This window comes from Sceloporus undulatus, chromosome 2, assembly GCF_019175285.1.
Source record: "Sceloporus undulatus isolate JIND9_A2432 ecotype Alabama chromosome 2, SceUnd_v1.1, whole genome shotgun sequence".
Lineage (NCBI taxonomy): Eukaryota > Metazoa > Chordata > Lepidosauria > Squamata > Phrynosomatidae > Sceloporus > Sceloporus undulatus.
The window spans coordinates 30,807,963-30,826,051 of NC_056523.1; the positions used below are offsets into that span (position 1 = coordinate 30,807,963).

The 18,089-nt window shown below is 42.4% G+C and overlaps 1 protein-coding gene across 6 annotated transcripts in view; it reads right to left on the bottom strand.

The window, feature by feature from the left end:
* ADAMTS9 (ADAM metallopeptidase with thrombospondin type 1 motif 9) overlaps positions 1 to 18,089 on the bottom strand; it is a 179,550-nt gene that overhangs the window by 148,255 nt on the left and 13,206 nt on the right. For all 6 annotated transcript variants that reach the window (XR_006101997.1, XM_042449998.1, XM_042449999.1 and 3 more), the window contains 3 exons: positions 5,033 to 5,322; positions 3,256 to 3,339; positions 1,128 to 1,252 (listed from right to left, as the gene is read on the bottom strand). Coding sequence is in view for 5 of the 6 variants with exons in the window: in XM_042449998.1 (XP_042305932.1) it covers positions 1,128 to 1,252; positions 3,256 to 3,339; positions 5,033 to 5,322 (499 nt within the window). In the remaining variant the exon portion in view is untranslated. The remainder of the gene's footprint in view (positions 1 to 1,127; positions 1,253 to 3,255; positions 3,340 to 5,032; positions 5,323 to 18,089) is intronic.

Here is an 18,089-nt window from a genome sequence, read left to right on the forward strand (position 1 = left end):
GCATTGCTCTTAACTACTAACTGAAACTTATCACAGAAATGAAACTAACAACAAAATTGGCCTCTCCACTTTGCCCTGTCCCTTTTTAGTGTGCTCTGGTCAACTCCAAGTTAAGTTTTTCCCCTGGCATGGGGTAGAAAACTTGAGGCTCTTCAGATATTATTAAACTCCCATAACCCCTAGCCAATTGGCTAAGTGTAAGGGACAACAGGAGCTCTGGTCCAACAATATCTGAAGGGCCACAAATCTACCATTTCTGCCCTCAGAATAGTGGGCAAAGGTATCTACCAACACTTGAAGTCATAGACCTGATGGTATATTTTGTTCCACAGCCAGCCTAAAATATTGCTAACATAATACATTCCTAAATTGAAAGGACTAAATACTACTTGTGTTTCACACTAAAAACAGCAGATGGTCTGGGTCTCTAAAGTTGTCCAGATAGATTGTGGTGCAGGATATGTTTAGAATTTACTATAAGGACAGGCATTCACAGCAACTTTTTCCACTTGGAATTTACAGCCATGATCTAGGAGGTCTCCACTGAAAGCATTACAACTTGTACATGCAGATTCCCTCCACCCACAAACCAACATTTGCACTTATGCAGCACTTACCCAACTGAGAAAGCCCATTTTAAAAGCTCGCACATCTAAAATGTATTTTGCAACTGACAGGCCATTAGTGCAAAAATGGGAAAAGATGTGTGTGCAGCCACAGCTGCAATGCAAATGCTTAACACTTTCATGAAGCCACTTCCATCCTCAACTTCAGACTCTTTCCACAAGAGTTCTCTTTCTCTCAAAACATAGTGATCTTTACCACTAATCAGAGCTGCTGTCTAGGAAGTTTCTATAGTTTGTACCATAATCTGGGTCACTTAAAATGGGGGATGAAAAGTCAGGTGGTATCCATTCACTGTGAAGAATGATACTTCTCCATTTTGTCAGCATACATATCACCAATATGCTAATGTTTATGCCACAACATTTCAGTTATCTGTTTTTACACCATGTACTATTACTAGACAGTTCAGCAATTATATCTAACATGGCAATATACTGCTATTTCAGTGAGACCAGAAGATGAAAATAAATAATGATACTAATCATCCGCCCAGGACATACCTTGTCACTAGTACAGCTGTGTCATGTTTCTCTGGATGGTCTTCACTGGGGTAGTTCTGGGTTTGCTGCCACTGGCAAAAGTTTTTTAGTGTTGTCTGAGCATTGTAAGATATAGAAGGACCATCCTAGGTATCAAATGGACAAAGATGATTATGACTTATGTCTTGTATTCCCTCTCAATCCACCCCTCTTCTGTCTCTTCTTAATTTACAGTGCAATCAAATGAATGTGTTGTTGTTATGTGCTTTCAAATCCAATCCAACACATGACAACCCTATCATGGGGGGAGAGGTTTTTTTGGCAGTAGTTCTTCAGAGGAGGTTTACCAGTGCATTTCTCTGAGGATGAGAGAATGTGACTTGCTCAAGCTCACTCAGCAAGTTTTCATGGCTAAATGGGGATTCCCCTGGAGTTTTAGTCTAACACTCAAAGCACTATACTGTGCTAGCTCATTAATGAATGTCTACTCAGAAGTGAGTCCCATTACAAATAGTACTACATGTTTGCATATCACCTTTTTATTTGCAATAGATAAATAATGATGTTCTCCCTACAGTCTCACAATAGATATCCAAAGTAGATAACAATAAGATCAAACTGAAAGTATAGTATGACCCTGTACAGACCGCACACCATGTGAAGTGCCACACAGTATCATAGCACCCAGGGGCGGAGTCAGGGCGTGCATCATCTGGATGTGATGTCCCACCTCCGCCCCTGGGTGCTATGATACTGTGTGGCACTTCACATGGTGTGCAGCATCATGGTAGTCCTCTGGCGTTGCGTCCATATGACGTAGCACCAAAAGAGCACCATATAGCCGTACTGCTGCAGCTATCGCACACCTTTTTGTAGCCTTGAAAGGCCAGATCAGAGTCATGGTATGCAGTTGCTGGGGCCCTGATATAGTTTGGCCCTTCAGGGTGGTCTGTCAAGCCCCTATGACTCCCATATTCACAGGACCAGTACCTATGGTTTCACTTATTCAAGTGTGAACAAATATGCTCCCTTTAGACATTTCCTTGGTCTTCCAGCATGATTTTGTAATATGCTTCCAGAGGAAGTTGAATATAAAATCTCACTGGAGGACTCTGAAATGTCTAGAGAAATATTCTCTCTAGGAATCTCTAGGTCATCAGTGTGACTTCCATTGAAAGTCATTCATTTCAATAGGGTTAGTATGATCGTTCCCACAGTAAGTCTGGGAATGCATTCTCCACTGATATGGAGGTAGCACTGTACTGTATATGGGTGCATCCAGGTTTGACTATATATCACCTATTTTGAAAGATCTTCACTGGCTGCCTATTCGCTTCTGAGCACAATACAAGGTGTTGGTTATTACCTATAAAGCCCTATATGGCTTGGGCCCAAGTTACTTGAGGGACCACATCTCCCCATATAATCCGCCCCGCACACTTAGAACATCCGGGAAGAACCTGTTGGAAATACCAAGTATGTTGCCACATTCCAGATGGCTTTTTCATTAGCAGCCCTGAGGATCCAGAATAGTCTTCCCGATGAGCTCTGTCTTATGACCCCCTTGGAATCATTTAAAAACAGCCTTAAAACCTTTCTCTTTTGTCAAGCCTTCCCCCCTGAAGAATGAAGCTTGTATCTCTGATGCCATCGATTCTCTGCCTACCCTGGATATGTATGTTGTATGATTGTTTTTAGAGTTTTTATACTATTGGATTTTATTTATGAGATAGTTTGTAGTGGTTTTTAATAGTCTGTAACCCCGCTTCGATCCTATGGGAGAGGCGGGGAAACATAAATAAAATTTATTATTACTATTATTATTATTACTATTATTATTATTAAATATTCAATAAAAACAGTAAAATATAAAAATGAGAGACACAAGAAATAAATGAAGATTTAAAATATTAGCAAATAGTTTCCTGAACTATCTCAGTACCCAAAGCAATGAAAACACAGGCTGCCTGCCTTATTCAACCAGGTCTCAGTGAGTCTTTGGGCAGGGCATGCTGTGTTTTTCTAGGTGCAAAAGCATCTACTTGAAAGAATAATTAATAATAACAAATCACAAGAGGTATGTCAAGCGGATAATATGTGTGCAGGATATTGATGTGGGAAGTAAGGGACCATCCTAAAAAGTAATTACCTGTTCATTAGGAATGACTGCTAAATTCACAACAACAATATTAATTAAATTTCCAATGCTTGGATCTTTATAAATAGATGCTACCTGTATAAAAGATAAAAGTTTAAAAAGTTAATATTAATAAGCATACAAACTAGCAAAGAAGTAACAATCTTTCCCCACCCCATCCCACACTGTAAAAAGCTGGAGTAGTTCACCTAGATCTGATTGAATTCTGGCCATGAGAAGGACTTTGAAGGCCCAGCTGCAAAAGGTGGGCTCTGCATGACCAGAAATAAAGACAGAAACATTTGCTGGAGTTGAAATCAAGCCACAATTTTACTGGCTACAGCTGAAGCATTGGACAAACTCAGAACTACCCCAGTGACTGACCTGCCTAATTGCCAATAGAAAACATTTTACCCAGCTTGTTGCTGGGCACTGACATCCCCACCCCCGCTGTCATCTGGTGCGAGCGGGGCTGCCAACTCTCCTCATTCCCTGCCATCCAGATCAGCCCCGGAGTGGAGGGGCAGAGAGGGGACAAGTCAGGCGAGGGAGGGGGAGGGTCCGGGAGGGGGTCCTACCTTCCTCCCATGAGTAGACCACGACCCTCACTGCCCCTCCTTCTGCCAGTCTCAAGAGAGAGATTTGGGCCCAGGCTAGGACCCCTAGGGAGAATCTGTCTCCCACATAGTTGAGGTCATGTGGCCCCTGAGGAGGAGACCTTTTTTTCTGACAGGCAGCCTCCTGAGAAGGAAGAGGAGGACTCTTCCAGCAGTGATAGGGGAAAGAGAGAGGAAAGACCACCCACTCCAGGTGGCCTCTTCCTTCCACAGATGGGCCATGTGAGCCAGGGACTGTAGGGTTTGGTCAGGGGTCTGGAGGTCCTAAGCTCCAGTTACTAAGGAAGGGTCCCAGCCTCCTGAGGGGGGTGGTGAGCATTGTTCAGGGTAGCCTATGGGCACCATTGCCCCATGGGCAGCTCCTCCACACCAGGCTGATGGTAACAGAGGAGGAAGGGCTCCAGGTGAGCAGATCCTCAGACTGACATCACAGCCACCTCCACTATCCCCAAGCCAGAGCTGGAACTGGAGCTGGGTGGGTGCAAGGATCAGTGGCTCTGGGGAGGCTTCAGGGGCTGCTGCTGCTACTCACAAGCAGACAGTTGCTGCCGCTGCAAGGAAACAAGGTCAGCTATGGTCAAACCCTCTCTCCCCTATGGGAGGACAGCCCAATCAGGTGTCACTCCTCTTCTGGAGGGCCACCCAGTGCAGGCCGCACCTCCGCACCCTCCTAGTGTTGCCACTGGTGCTGGATGTAACAACTTCCTGTTATTAAATGGCCCAGAGTGGCCAAAAAATGCCCCTGTGTACGTAAGGGAACACTTGGGGTAGGAGGGTAGGGATTTTTTGATCTGGGGAGGGGGCTTGTGGCTGCACTTTCATTTCCTCCTACTGTTCTAGGCTCTTTCCTGAGCAGAAACACTCCTATTAGGAGCTGAGAAACATGCTCTAACAGCTTGCTGAGTAATAGAAATATTCAATGGTAGGTAGTCACTACATCTAACTGCATCTGAGTTTTTATTTACATATCACCCAATTAATATTCCATTTTCTGAATACATGGGAAATACTGAATTTGATAAAATCTGCTGGAATATCTGGTGTGTTGATGAGGCTCTTCTTTTAACAACATGAGTTTAATCTGAACAATATGAATTTTAATGATTCATCGTGTCAGCCAAGTAAAATCTATCCCAACTCAATGCAACATCAACCCCGATGTTGATACTTACTATGGACATTAAGGTCAAAATGTAGTGCTCAAGGTTTGCTCCATGGTAAGCGACCATTCGGCTGTCTGCCACTACCATAACTTCTACGTATCGAGGATAGGAGAGAAATCGCTTGGTTCTGCGGCGTGTATTCATGCCTCTTATGCTGCCCGTTCTGTTTTTATTGGTTGCAGGAAGCTGCTCTGAGGCTAAGCTATGTTTCAATGACTCTATATCAGATAAAACGACATTGGGGGGCCACTGTCCCGTTTTGCTTCTCCTCTTAAACTTCCTGTGATTTTTTGCATGCCCTGTAGTTTTTTTTTTAAAAAAGAAAATGAGTCAATAAGCATTCTTGTAAGACAGCGTTCCCAATCCAAACTTGATTCAACCTTAATATCAACAATTATAACTCCCTCTAATATCAGTATGGGTATACTGAATGTCTATCAATTTAGAACAGAGGTTGTTGGATGGCCGTTCACATCATTCGCCACCATTTGCTAATCTGACTAGGTCTAATGGGACTTGCAGTACAACAACATATGGAGAACCATATGATTCCGCATTGCTATAAAGAGCATTGTTAATGTTGGTTGTTGTTGTTGTCGTCGTCGTGTGCCTTCAAGTCACTTCTGATTTATGACAACCTTAAGGGTTTTGGGGGGCAGAATTTGTTCAGAGGGGTTTTGTCCTTGCCTTCCTCTTAGGCTGAGAAAGGATGATTTGCCCAAAGTCACCCTGTCGTACCCATGGCCAAGCGGGGTTTTGAACTCAGGCCTATATCCTAGTCCAACACTCAAACACTACACCATTCTGGCTCTCAGATATCATAGTACAGAAATCTTATTTTCTTCTTATTTAATCAGTCAGCACTTCCAACAACCTTTTGTAAGGGTGGTAGCCACACTGCAGAATTAAAGCAGCTTGACACCACATTAACTGCTAGTACCTTATCTTGTGGAATCCTGGGATTTGTAGTTTGATGAGGTATTCATCCTGGTCTGTCAAAGAGCTCTGGTACCTCACCAAACAACAGATCTCAGGATTCCACAGGATAGAGTCATGGAAGTTAAAGTGGTCTCCAATTGCTTTAATTCTTCAATACGGCATTAGTTTTCTCATTGGCTGCACCAGCAAGAGGGAGGCTCAGGCCTTTTCTTATTGAATGATTGAGCAGAATGATTTCCACACAGTTCCCTTTCAGTCTTGGGAACTACAAAGGCCATAAACAGTCTTTAAATAAATAATTTAGTAAATACACCTAACAATCCAGGCCAGGCAGCGAATGCCCGAAACAGGCACAAGGTGGCAGGCCTGGAATCCCTCAAAAAACCTGGTTATCCAGTCAGTATGGCAACTCAACACTATATATAATCCCTGTGTCCACAAGTATTGTTATGTTAAACTGAGAAAATGAAAGAAGGCAATCATTTCTTCTCAGTCACCCTAATCCCTTTCATTTCCACATTAACTTGTCCTTCAGAATAGAAAGCGTTTTGCACTATTAAATGTGGCATGTGACAATGAAAGCAAATCCAGTTCACTTTCAGGAACGTTTGAGAGAGAGAGAGAGAGAGAGAGAGAGAGAGAACAGTTTCTACAGTGACTTTGAGTCAGCCTGGATGGGGCAAAATGCAATAACTAAGAAGTTAATTATTTCAAGGGCCTTCATGGAGATTATCAAATGTTAACCAATATGCCTTTAGGCACTTACATATGTTGTGGGCTGGAAATGAATGTTTGTTAGTAATTGGCCTAGACCCAAACAGACCTGCCATCATTTCCATCTCAGCCTTGTTGTACATGAACTTTTAGAGCAACCCTGAAAGAGTCAGCTGTACCCTCTCCAACAGGACCCACTTCCTTAGAAACAAGGGAACACTTTTGAAAATAATATTATTTATTTTTCTGTCTCTATGTGGCAAATTATTCCCAACATAACCTTTCAAAAGTTATTCCCTTGTTCTTTGATAAAGCATTGGGCAGTTTGACCAAATAATCAGGCATAGTCTGAAGGCTCAAATTTTGTTAAACAAAATGTCCACTAAACCAGCATGGTATGGTGGTTTGAATGTTGTAGTACAACTCCATTTGGTCATGGAGACCAGCTGGGTGACCCTGGGAAAGTCATGCACTCTCAGCTTCTTAAAACCCCATGACAGGCCCTAGGGTCACCATAATTCAGAAACGGTTTGAAGGCACACAATAACAAACAGCAATGACACTAAACCAGTTGACCAAAGGCATATTTATGTAAGAGTTAAAAGTAAGAGGAAACTCTTACATAAAAATCCCTTTAGTCAACTTGTTTAGTATTGTTGTTTGTTATTGTTATAAATTGCTTTAATTTATTTTTAAAAAATGTATTTCCTTTTTGTTTCAACAGAGCCTCTCAACTATACTCCTAAACTGCAACAACAATTCCATTACTGGGTCACCTTAGGATTGCCATAAGTTGGAAACAACTTAAAAGCACACAACCACCATCCAAGTGCAGACTCCAGGGCTGTTTTGTGGCCTCCTTAGATTAAAAAAAAAAAGTCATCCAAATGCCCTCTAGTGCGTTTGGGGGCATGTTCACCATGTTTTGAGAGGCCCATTCCATTTTAAGCCCAAGAAGCATTTTAATAAATGGAAGTAAACAAGGAGTAACTCCTGGTCACTGTATGTTTTTTTTTGGGGGGGGGGCACTCTACTAGACCTAAAATGACCCTAGGATGCTAAAAACAGGATAAACATGTCCCACAGCCCCTAGAGTGCATTAGGAGCAATGTGGGGCATGTTTTGTGCATGGTGTGGTGGGGGTGCAGTAGGAGCCAGAGTGGCATAGTGGTTTGAGTTTGGACTGCAACTCTGGAGACTACGTTTCAATTCCCAGCTTGGCCTCAGAAACCTACTGGGTGACCTTGGGCAAGTCACATACTCTCAGCCTCAGGGGAAGGCAATAGCAAAACTCCTCTGAACAAATCTTGCCAAGAAAAACCCATGATAGGGTCATAGCCTTAGGGTCACTATAAGTTGCAAATGACTTGAAGGCACACAACAACAACAACAACAACAAGGGTATATGCAGTGGGGTGATTCAGGTCTCCTTGGGGGTGAATGCAGCCTCCTTGCCTCCCACAGTCACCCACTCCTGCTCTAGAAGATGCTCCTCTGCTTTCCCATAAATGAGATTACAGCAAGACTACAAAGAAGTTTCCCCAGAAAGCCAGTGGACAGGGAAACAAATGAATGCACTTGGGAGGAAAGACACCAGAAGCAGGGGCGTCATTAGAGTGATGTAGAGGGTGCAGTCTGCCCTTAGTGGCAGTTCAGAGGAGGGAGGGCAAACACCCAGTGAGGCAGTCGCTCATGGTCTGTCTCACCTCCCTATGCCGCCCCCCACCGCCCCCCAGGACATTGCTGGAAAAGGAAGGAGGGGGTGGGAAAGGATGCCAGTGCTGCAGAGCATTTCCCCACTCTCCCTTCCCTCCTGCTGCCTTGCCTTCTCACTCAGTCAGTCACCCAACTAGCCCCAGACATTTCCAGAGTTTGAGGATTCCTCCTAATATGTTACCTTCAGATGAGGAATGGAAATTACATAAACTCAACAATTGTAAAGAATAGACACAGGGAAACTTAAGGAAAAACAGAAATACATTTACCCCCCTTCTGTGGTGAAACCACAGAAGACAACTCCTGCCTCTTTTCTTATAGTGGGGATAACCTAAAACATCCATAGCAACAAAAGTACCTTTTCAGCTCAGCTTATCTCTAAATGCACCCATTATAAATAGCCTCCATGATTTCAAAGGACCTTTTGATTAAAGCTAATGAAAGCTGCTAAACCTGGAGATAGAGTAAATCAAAGCTCTATTGGCATTGCCCTTTCAAAAAGAAAGCAAGAATTCCAGGGACCTAGCCTGAGCCTTAGTAATCCAACCTTCCCATATTCTGCTAATGTGTTTCAACCTTGACTTTATGGGGCTACCACTAGCAACAGTTCCATTTCGATGCTTAATCAAGTGAGCAGCCAACAAAGAGAACCCAATTTAGCCTGTGTTTTCCATAATGTGGACTCTGAAATTGAGACCATTCCAGAAAGGCAAGACTAGAAGAATATGCCAGCAATCTCTATTTTTCTCTTTTATAGAAGGCTTCGGCACAAGCATAACACTTGTCATTCTATTTGTGCTGGGATATTCAAGGCACCAAGCGACAGTATAATAAAATGCAAAAAACAAAACAAAACAAACAAACAAACAAAAAACCCACAACCCAACAACAACCAGTAATCCAAAATGACCTCCATTAGAAGTAATACTAAAGCACGGCAGAATCTCTATCTTCCATTATTGTCCATATTTCAGTGTGGAAGAATTGATTTCTATTTCTGTGACAGATTTATTTGCAGAGCTTGAAGAAGTTACTGTTTTGGACCTAAGACTACTAGACGCCTTCAGACAGAACACCTAGGGATATAACATAATTTTTTCAAATTCTGTACAATGCTGTAATTTTGACTCACGAGCTGCCTAATATTGAGTGAATATTGCTGTTAGGCTAAGCAAAGTAATAAAGAATGCATCCATCCATCTAGAACTATATTATGGAACTAATGGATATTCAATGAATTGTCCTGGGATGTGTGTGTATGCGCATACACCCTTATGAGCTTGACCAAGTTTTGAGATCTTCACCAGCACCAACCTCACAAGTACATTTGGTGGAGACCTGAGAAAGGGCCTTCTTGGTGGCTGCTCCCAGGCTGTGGAACTCCCTTCCACAAGAGATTACTCTGGCTCCCTTTCATTCAAAGAGGCTTTCAACCACTAATTGGCTGCTGTATAAAATCTTTTAATGGAGAGGAGGTGTACTCTGTATTCTCGTTATGTTTTAAAATGCTTCTAAGCTTTTGAAATTTATCATATTTATAGGTATTTATTTATTCATAGAATCGTTGAGTTGGAAGAGACCACAAGGGTCATCCAGTCCAATAAGGGCCATTCAGCATATTTAATTTATAGCACATGGGACTCAAGATATTTTACAAAAAATTAAAACCAAGTATAGTTAATACTTATTTGACACAAAAGTTAAAAAAAGAAACAAACAATTCTAGAAAAAAAACTAAATTAAAGCAGCTTTAAAATACAGTGAAAATATTAAAAATAAAACATATCCTATTTAAACATTCTTCTTTCACATTCAGTTAAGAACCCAAAGCCTGCCAAAATAAAAAGGCCTTTTGTCTGTGGGAGGAAAGAAAGTAAATAGGGGGCCACCTGAGCCTTTCATGGGAGGGAGTTCCACCACTTGGGAGCAGGCAGTGAGAAGGCTCTTTCCTGTGTCCTCACCAAATGCACCTATGATGGTGGCAGGATGGAAAGAAAGCCCTCCTGGATTATCTTAAAAATTGGTCAGGCTCAAGTTTTTAGCTTTTTAATTTTAATATGACAATTGTTTGTTTATTCATGTTGTAAGCCACTCTGGGTCCTGCATGGAGAGAAAAGTGGAATATACTATGTAAATAAATATGCATGCTGGTGTCATAAGACAGAGGACCTCAGATGTGTCTTCTGATTTTGTTTTTGTTTTGTGAGAATATCTCACAAACAACTTATATAGCTCTGTCTCTGGACCAGGGACTTAGCCAAGGGGGGGGGGGGGGCCCTTGGGGTCCAGACCCCCCTTCCATTAGAAAAATGAATGGTGCGTGCTGCTGTGCCGCGTTGCCCAAGCCTCATTATAATGGTGGCACTTAGTCTGGACCCCCCTCCCCTTCCTAAAATCCTGGCTACGTCCCTGTCTGGACTCTCCACTCCACTCCATGCATCTGGGAAAGTAGGCTGAAGTCTAGGAAAGCTCAGGCTACCAGCTTCTTTCTTTCAGTTAGTCTCAAAGGTGCTATGGTATCTCTTTGCATAATGATTTTCAAGACTAAGGGCCAGAACAGAAAGCACTTTAAAACCACCGTCTGGGCAGCTTTGGAGTGCGACATTTATATGCCACACATTCTGAAGCAGCCCTGAAGCTGCCTGGAAGTGGGGTGGCTGCTCAGACATGGATGTCTTCAAGATGCTCTGGAGGGATAATAATAATAATAATAATAATAATAGTAGTAGTAGTAGTAGTAGTAGTAGTAAGTTTTATTTATAGACCGCTATTCCGTGTTGATCCTAGCGGTGTACAGTAAAAATTGCAATGACAAATACAAAATACAGGATAAAAATTGCAATACATAAATAAAACTTATAACAACATTTACACGCCACATGCTGCCAGAGCAAATTGAAGTCGGCTTTGGTGGGACCAAGAAAGCCGCCGTTTTTCCGGCCCAAAAAGGAGCAGATCTTTTCTGCTCCTTTTTGGTTCAGCTTCAAGCAGCATGTGGTTGCCATGGCCCCAATCCATTTTTGGCAGAGGCAGCTTCAAGCTGCCCCTTCTTGCTGGTCTGCTCCCGGCCTGTGATGGCTATGTCTTTGAGGTATATCTGTAGTATCAAAAGGTTAAGAGCTGATATTCTTTCACAAGGACTAAATTCACTGATAAAGGATTGCCTCATCAGCTGTGTATACCTCATTGTTGTCAATAGTTTTATATTCAGTTTGGCATAGTCTTCCTATTGTGTTTTATTCTGTATGCTATTTACTCTGTTGAAGGAAAGTATGGCAAAAGTAAGGTGGAGGGGAACCCAATGAAAATATTCAAACCACTCTTGATCCAAATATATAAGAATGTGACTTTTATACAGACTGATATCTGTTTAAAATGACAATTTTAGACGCAATCTCCACCAAATTGTTTGATTTTGTGACACTGAACCCCCAAGGGAAGTGGGAAGGAGTGAAACAGGAAAGGATCCCAGACAAAATCCTTAATTCTTTTATCATCTTCACTTCACCTTATCAGGCCCCGATAGGAGAGGAAGCAAAACTCTGGTGTCAGATCCTAAATAGTCCATTAGAGGCTGGCATCATGCTAAGAACAAACTCAGTCCCTTGCCACCAGTGGTGAGAATTGGTGGAAGTGTCCCCCCTCTTTTTGCTCTTCTTAAGAAAAGGGAGGTCCCTGACTACCTTCCTGCTCATAAAAGAGAGGAATGAATTTAGGTCACTGGAGCAATTGGCCTTTTTTTAACATTTCACCTCTGGCTGAAAGAGATATGACATATTAGGATTTAAAGAACCCTTGAGCTATTCTTCTGGGATCCCGGCCATCATGAAACCATTTTCAAAGACTCAGTAAGTGCAGACAGCCTCATAGTCAGCTGTAGGCAACTGCTTTTAGTCTTCATTTCTAAAATATGAGATGGAACTTCTTATCAGCTTCTGCAGCCAGAGACAGACCCTGTTACAATACCAAGCAAAGGTCAGAGGGGAAAATGGTCTAGAGGAAGAAGAGGGCAACTGGTATTACACACTTAAAACCCATAAATGTAAAGCCAGGAAGGAAATAAGAGTAAGCCTAAGGAAGGTCAACCGATAAGAAGTTTAAAATCATTTCATGACATTGAGAAGGAAATTCCAGAAACAGCTAATTAAAAATACAGGCTTTAAATACAACCGGGGTGGAGGGAGGGAAAATGAACACACACGTGGGCATGCAGACAGGGAGAAAGATAAAATATAGATTTTATTTTGATAATACTTGGCTAAAAGACTAAAGCAAACTGAGTGTTGTATCAGAAGAATGGAGAATGGATTTCTTCCCCCTGTTTCACCCTTCTGTGCACTCCTCAGATTTGCTCTGGAGGAAATTTAGGTGAGGTGGAAAGGACAGCAGAGAGAAATTCAATTGCATGAGCAGTAGTCCATTCGGAGACCTTGGATTTAACCCTGCATTAACAAACTACATTTAGAGAAGCAATCAAGCTTTCCTAATCTGGTCTACAGTTGTCATCATCCCAGCCAGTATAGTAAAACTGGCTGGAACGATGGGAACTATAATCCACTGTGAAAGCAAGTGTGGTGTAGTGGTTTGAACATTGGACTCTAGGACTCTGCAGACCAGAGTCTGAATCCGCGCTCAGCCATGGAAAGCCACTGCATGACCTTGGACAAGTCACACACTCTCAACCTCAGAAGAAGGCAAAGGCAAACACCCTGTGATCAAAACTTGCCAAGAAAACATTGTGAATGCGTCACCTTAGGGTTGCCATAAGTTGAAAATGACTTAAAGGCATACAACCACAATGACAATTGATGCATCTAAAAAGTACCAGGTTGCACAAAGCCATCTCAGTGGCATCTGCAGCAACCTCATCATTCCTCTGAACATAGTAGGAGTTCTGAATTGACATGCAAAGAAGCCTTTTGCAACCCTGCACACTTCAGACTGCAAATGTTAATTCAGCTCTATGTCCCCATTATGTTCCCATTAGAGAGCCAGCCTGGCATAGTGGTTTGAATGTTAGGCTATGTCTCTGGAGACAAGGGTCCAATTCCCAACTTGGCCATGAAACCTACTGGGTGACCTTGGGCAAGTCACACTCTCTCAGTCTCAGGGGAAGGCAATGGCAAACCTCCTTTGAACAACTCTTGCCAAGAAAACCCCATGATAGGTTCATCTTAGGGTTGCCATAAATTGGAAATGACTTCACTGGGATTGGAACCCTGGTCTCCAGAGACCTAGTTCAAAACTAAAACCACTATGCCACACTGGCTCTCACACTGCAAATAGAAAAATATATTGATTATGTTGTCCTGTTATTTATGGTTGACCTTTTTTTATAATTTTAATTAATGCACTAATTTTAATTAATGTTGGAGTAAATGGGGGGAGACAAATAGGGGGGAAAGGAAATGGGGGGGAAACCCCTCCTTCATCATCACCACTCTAACTTCTATCAGATCTCTCCTCAGAATCCACCACTCCCATGAAAACCTGGGCACAACCCATTAATTCTGCCACTAAACCTCAATAATAAAGTATACCGTTACGTAATGAATATAGATCATTACTATTGTTATTTCATTTCTTAATTACATTTCTATCTCTTGCACCTTTCCTAAAATGAACTCATAACAACAAATATGGCTGGTATCTTTCCCACTTTATCTTAATATGAGGAGGGGGGAAGGAACTAGTATTAGGACTAATCTAAACAGCACTCTGATCGGGCAGACACCACCTATTCTCTCTGTTACTACTAACTCAGCTACACTACAGATAATGTTCTGTAGCAAACCCTCCACATGAATGCTTGATCCCAGAGGCACAGTTCATCCAACCTCCTCCTCTCATGAGTGGGAAGGGGTGAATAAGGGGTGAATAATATTGAAAGAGCCTTTAGAGTCTATCTATTTGTTTCATTTATATCCCACCTTTCCACCAATGAATTCAAGGCATGGAATACGGATGTCCTCCTCCTCAATTTATCCTCATTAACCCCTTTAAATTAGATGAGGCTGAAGAAGCTTGGAGTTGGTATGGTGTTGTTGTTTGAGTGTTGGACTATGACTCTAGAGACCAGAGTTCGACTCCCAGCTTGGCCGTGAAGCCCACTGGGTGACCTTGGGCAAGTCACATTCTCTCAGCCTCTTTCCCCTTCCTCTCATATCCCATAAAATATCAAACACTGTCAGCTCCTCAGAGGAAAACCTTTTCTCTGCTGCTTTGTAAAGCATCACACACACTGGTGATGTAAGAAAGGCAACAAAGTGCAGAAGGGGACTGAATAGGCAGCAACTGTTCAGAAAACGATTTGGAAAATTAAAATGATTAGCAAATTGAACATGGTAACAATGTAGCTCAAAAGGCAGTGCTTTCTTCACTCCCAAGAGTTGAGAATCTACTATGCAGTACTGGTGAGATCTCATTTACAATAAAGTGTTCAGAGTTTCAAATACAGTACTGTAGTTACTCTTTGGACTAGTTCCCAGAATTCTGCAACTAGTATGGCAAGTGTGAGTTATAATCCCAAAACTATCTTTTCCATGTTCTGTGCTCAGGTCTGTGCAAAGCTGATCTGTATTTGCACAAATTTCAATTTTCATGTCAAAATGAGTTACATTTGACAAGGGTGAAAATCTTTAACAACAAAAAAAAAAGTATCCAAATTACACAAGGATCTATCTATCTGCCCGTCTATCGATCGATCCTTGTATAATTTGGATACTTTCTTTAATAAAGATTTTCATCCTTGTCAAATCTACTCATTGTTTTCATCCAACTGCTGGACTGCTGTAACAGGTGCCAACGTCAAGGAAGCTTCCAAACCTTGGTAACTAGGAAGCAATAAAATCTTTCTGCCAAACTCCAAGGACCAACACAAATTTCAAAGATCCAATAGAGGGAAAGTTTATGCCCCATATGAGACCACTTCTAGTAGCCAGTCTCTATAGTCACATTCTCCTGGAGAGTGTGATTTGTGCAGTGGTTTGAACATTGCACAATGATTCTGGAGACTAGGGTTCAAATCCCTGTTCAGCCATGGAAACCAAGAGTGACTTTGGGCAAGTCACACTTTCTCATCCTGAGAAGGCAGCTAAGACAAAGCCTCTCTGAACAACTCTTGCCAAGAAAACCACGATAGGTTCATCCTAGGGTCACCATAAATTGGAAACAAACAAACAAACAAACAAACAAAAACACAATCCTATATGAATATAACTGCAGCATCACAAGGTAGAAGTAAGTTTTTAAAAGAAGAGGATTTACAAACAGACTACAAAAGTGAAAAAGATCCTAAAATGCCAATCCCTAGCAAACATCCTAAAAGAAAGGTGTAATAAGCACTGGTATGACAAATATGTCTTAAAAGATCTCAAAAAAGAAAAATGAAAGAAAAACCATTCCTTTATTTAAGAATTATAAAGGAAAAAAGATTTAGGGATAATTATTTCTGACTCTATACCACATAACTTGTGTGATATACCTATATTTTGTGGATTTGTCCCTTCCCCTTGATCACCAATTTACTGAACAAACCAACAGTGTAATCTAGTAAATATTTACTCCTTACAAAACATTCCACCAGTAGAAACTAGTTCTGTGCATAATGGTTGACTCCAGCCTTAGTTATGCTTACAACAGACCCATTGAAACCAGTGGAAATTAAAGTGTGTAATTAATTTGTCCCATGAACAGCATGTCCCATAACTTGTCCCATGGGTCTATTCTAAGCATGACTAAGTCTGGATCCTAGTCACCTTGTGAGAACATTGTGAGAACAACTGAAATAAGGACTACAGGAAGGTATGACATGAGCATCCTGTATTTTACGATACTGTGTCTTGGTACTACATGATGACCTCTTCAGCTTCAAATGTTTAACTCCCAGCCCTTAAACTATACTTCATCTCCTACAATTCTTGGCTTAGCATCCTAATCATTAAGCCAGTTCTTGTTCTCATTCTCCTCAGTGATTCAGGAAAAGAGGCAGCTCTCGAACTGATCGGTGAGAAATTTCCTTTCTTTATAAAAGATTATTTTTAAGTTTCCAGTCCCCTCCTTCTTCCTCACATCACTTCCACTTCCCTGCCCACATCCCCTCCCCACAATAACTGGAAATGTTTAGATCAAATGCTATTTGAAGCTCAGGTTTGAAAGGCCACTCAACAAGGATGCTGGCACAAAAATGAAAATAAGCACAACAGTTGCCACTAGTTTGCACTTGCAGTTAGAGCAATGGGAATGTGGTCTTAACACAATACAGTCATTAAGAGGCATAGCCCTTTTTGTCAAGATTCCAAGTTGGGGTGTGACAAAACATTTTAAAAGAAGAATCAAAAGTGTTATCTGACACTTGACCTAGAAGATCTAGTGCAGCCAAAACCACAACAGAAAACTGAGATTTCCAGAGGAGGCCCTGTGGTGTGCCTCAACACCTTGTGAAATTAGGCCGATGGGTACAGCTAAGAGGACTTGCTCTGTGGTAACACCTCAACTATGGAACTCTTTACTCAAGGAAGTTAGGTTGTCCCCAACCCTTTTAAAAAGCTATAGTATGCATACACTAAGGGCAATAGCTTAGTGGCAGAACATATGGTTTGCATTCAAAAGGTATCAGATTCAATCCCAAACATCTCCAAGTAGGGCTGGAAAAGTCCCACCTGAAACTAGACTACAGTGGGCAAAGTAGAGCCTGGAAAATGAGTGTACTCATCAGCCCTAGCCAGTAGTCAATGGTGTATAATGATAGGAGTTGCAGCTCAACAACATCTGAGGAAAGTACATAGGACGATGGACCAATAAAGAGGCTTGTACCTCTACTTCCATTTACATGGGAGTAAACCCCATGGCATTCAACAGGGTCTACATCTGAGTAGTGATATATAAGGTTGTGCTGTTAGTTGAAGGGCTCTGTCTGCATGGGCCAAAAGGCCCCTCCTCCACTCCAGACCCTGGTTGTGGTGCAAGCAGTCCAGCATGGTCCATGCCAGAACTAGGGTATAACACCCTTAAAAGAGTTTTAAAAAACTTACTCCAGTTTTTATGGGAAGATCGAGAGCCTTCTGTTCCTGCATCACTGTGGCAGTCTGCTTAGGCATCCCACTGAGCCAGCCAGCACATCCGCTACTGCCGGTTGTTCATCCTGAGGTCAGAACAAGACACTGAGCCATGTGACTGGTCACTAGCTACCTTGTTCTGATCTCACGAGTGAGCAACACACAGTGGTGGCAGATGTGCCAGGCTGCTCAGCACGATGCCCATGCAGATAGCCACCATGGCATGGGACTTGAGGGCCAGGTAAGGCAGGAGGGGGATGGTTGCAGAGCCAGGTTACTCTGAGCTGTCTCTGGAGTATTCTGGCCCACATATACAGTAGAGTCTCGATTATCCGACATAAATGGGACCGACTGATTGTTGGATGACCGAAAATATTGGATAATCCAATGACGGTGCGTGTGCACACACACGCACGCCACCATTGGGGGCAGTGGCTCCCTTGGGGCTGAAGGAGTCTAAGTCTTGCCTCAGCGTGGCTTGGACTCCTTCAGTCCCAAGGGAGACCTGGTTTCCCTCTGCTTGAAGGGAGCTCCATGGAGCTCCCTTCAAGCCCAGGGAAAGCAAGCCGCCAGGGAGGGGACTGGGCCAAGGCCAGAGTCCCTTCCTCGGTGGCCTGGTTCCAACTGAGGGAAAGCTAGCG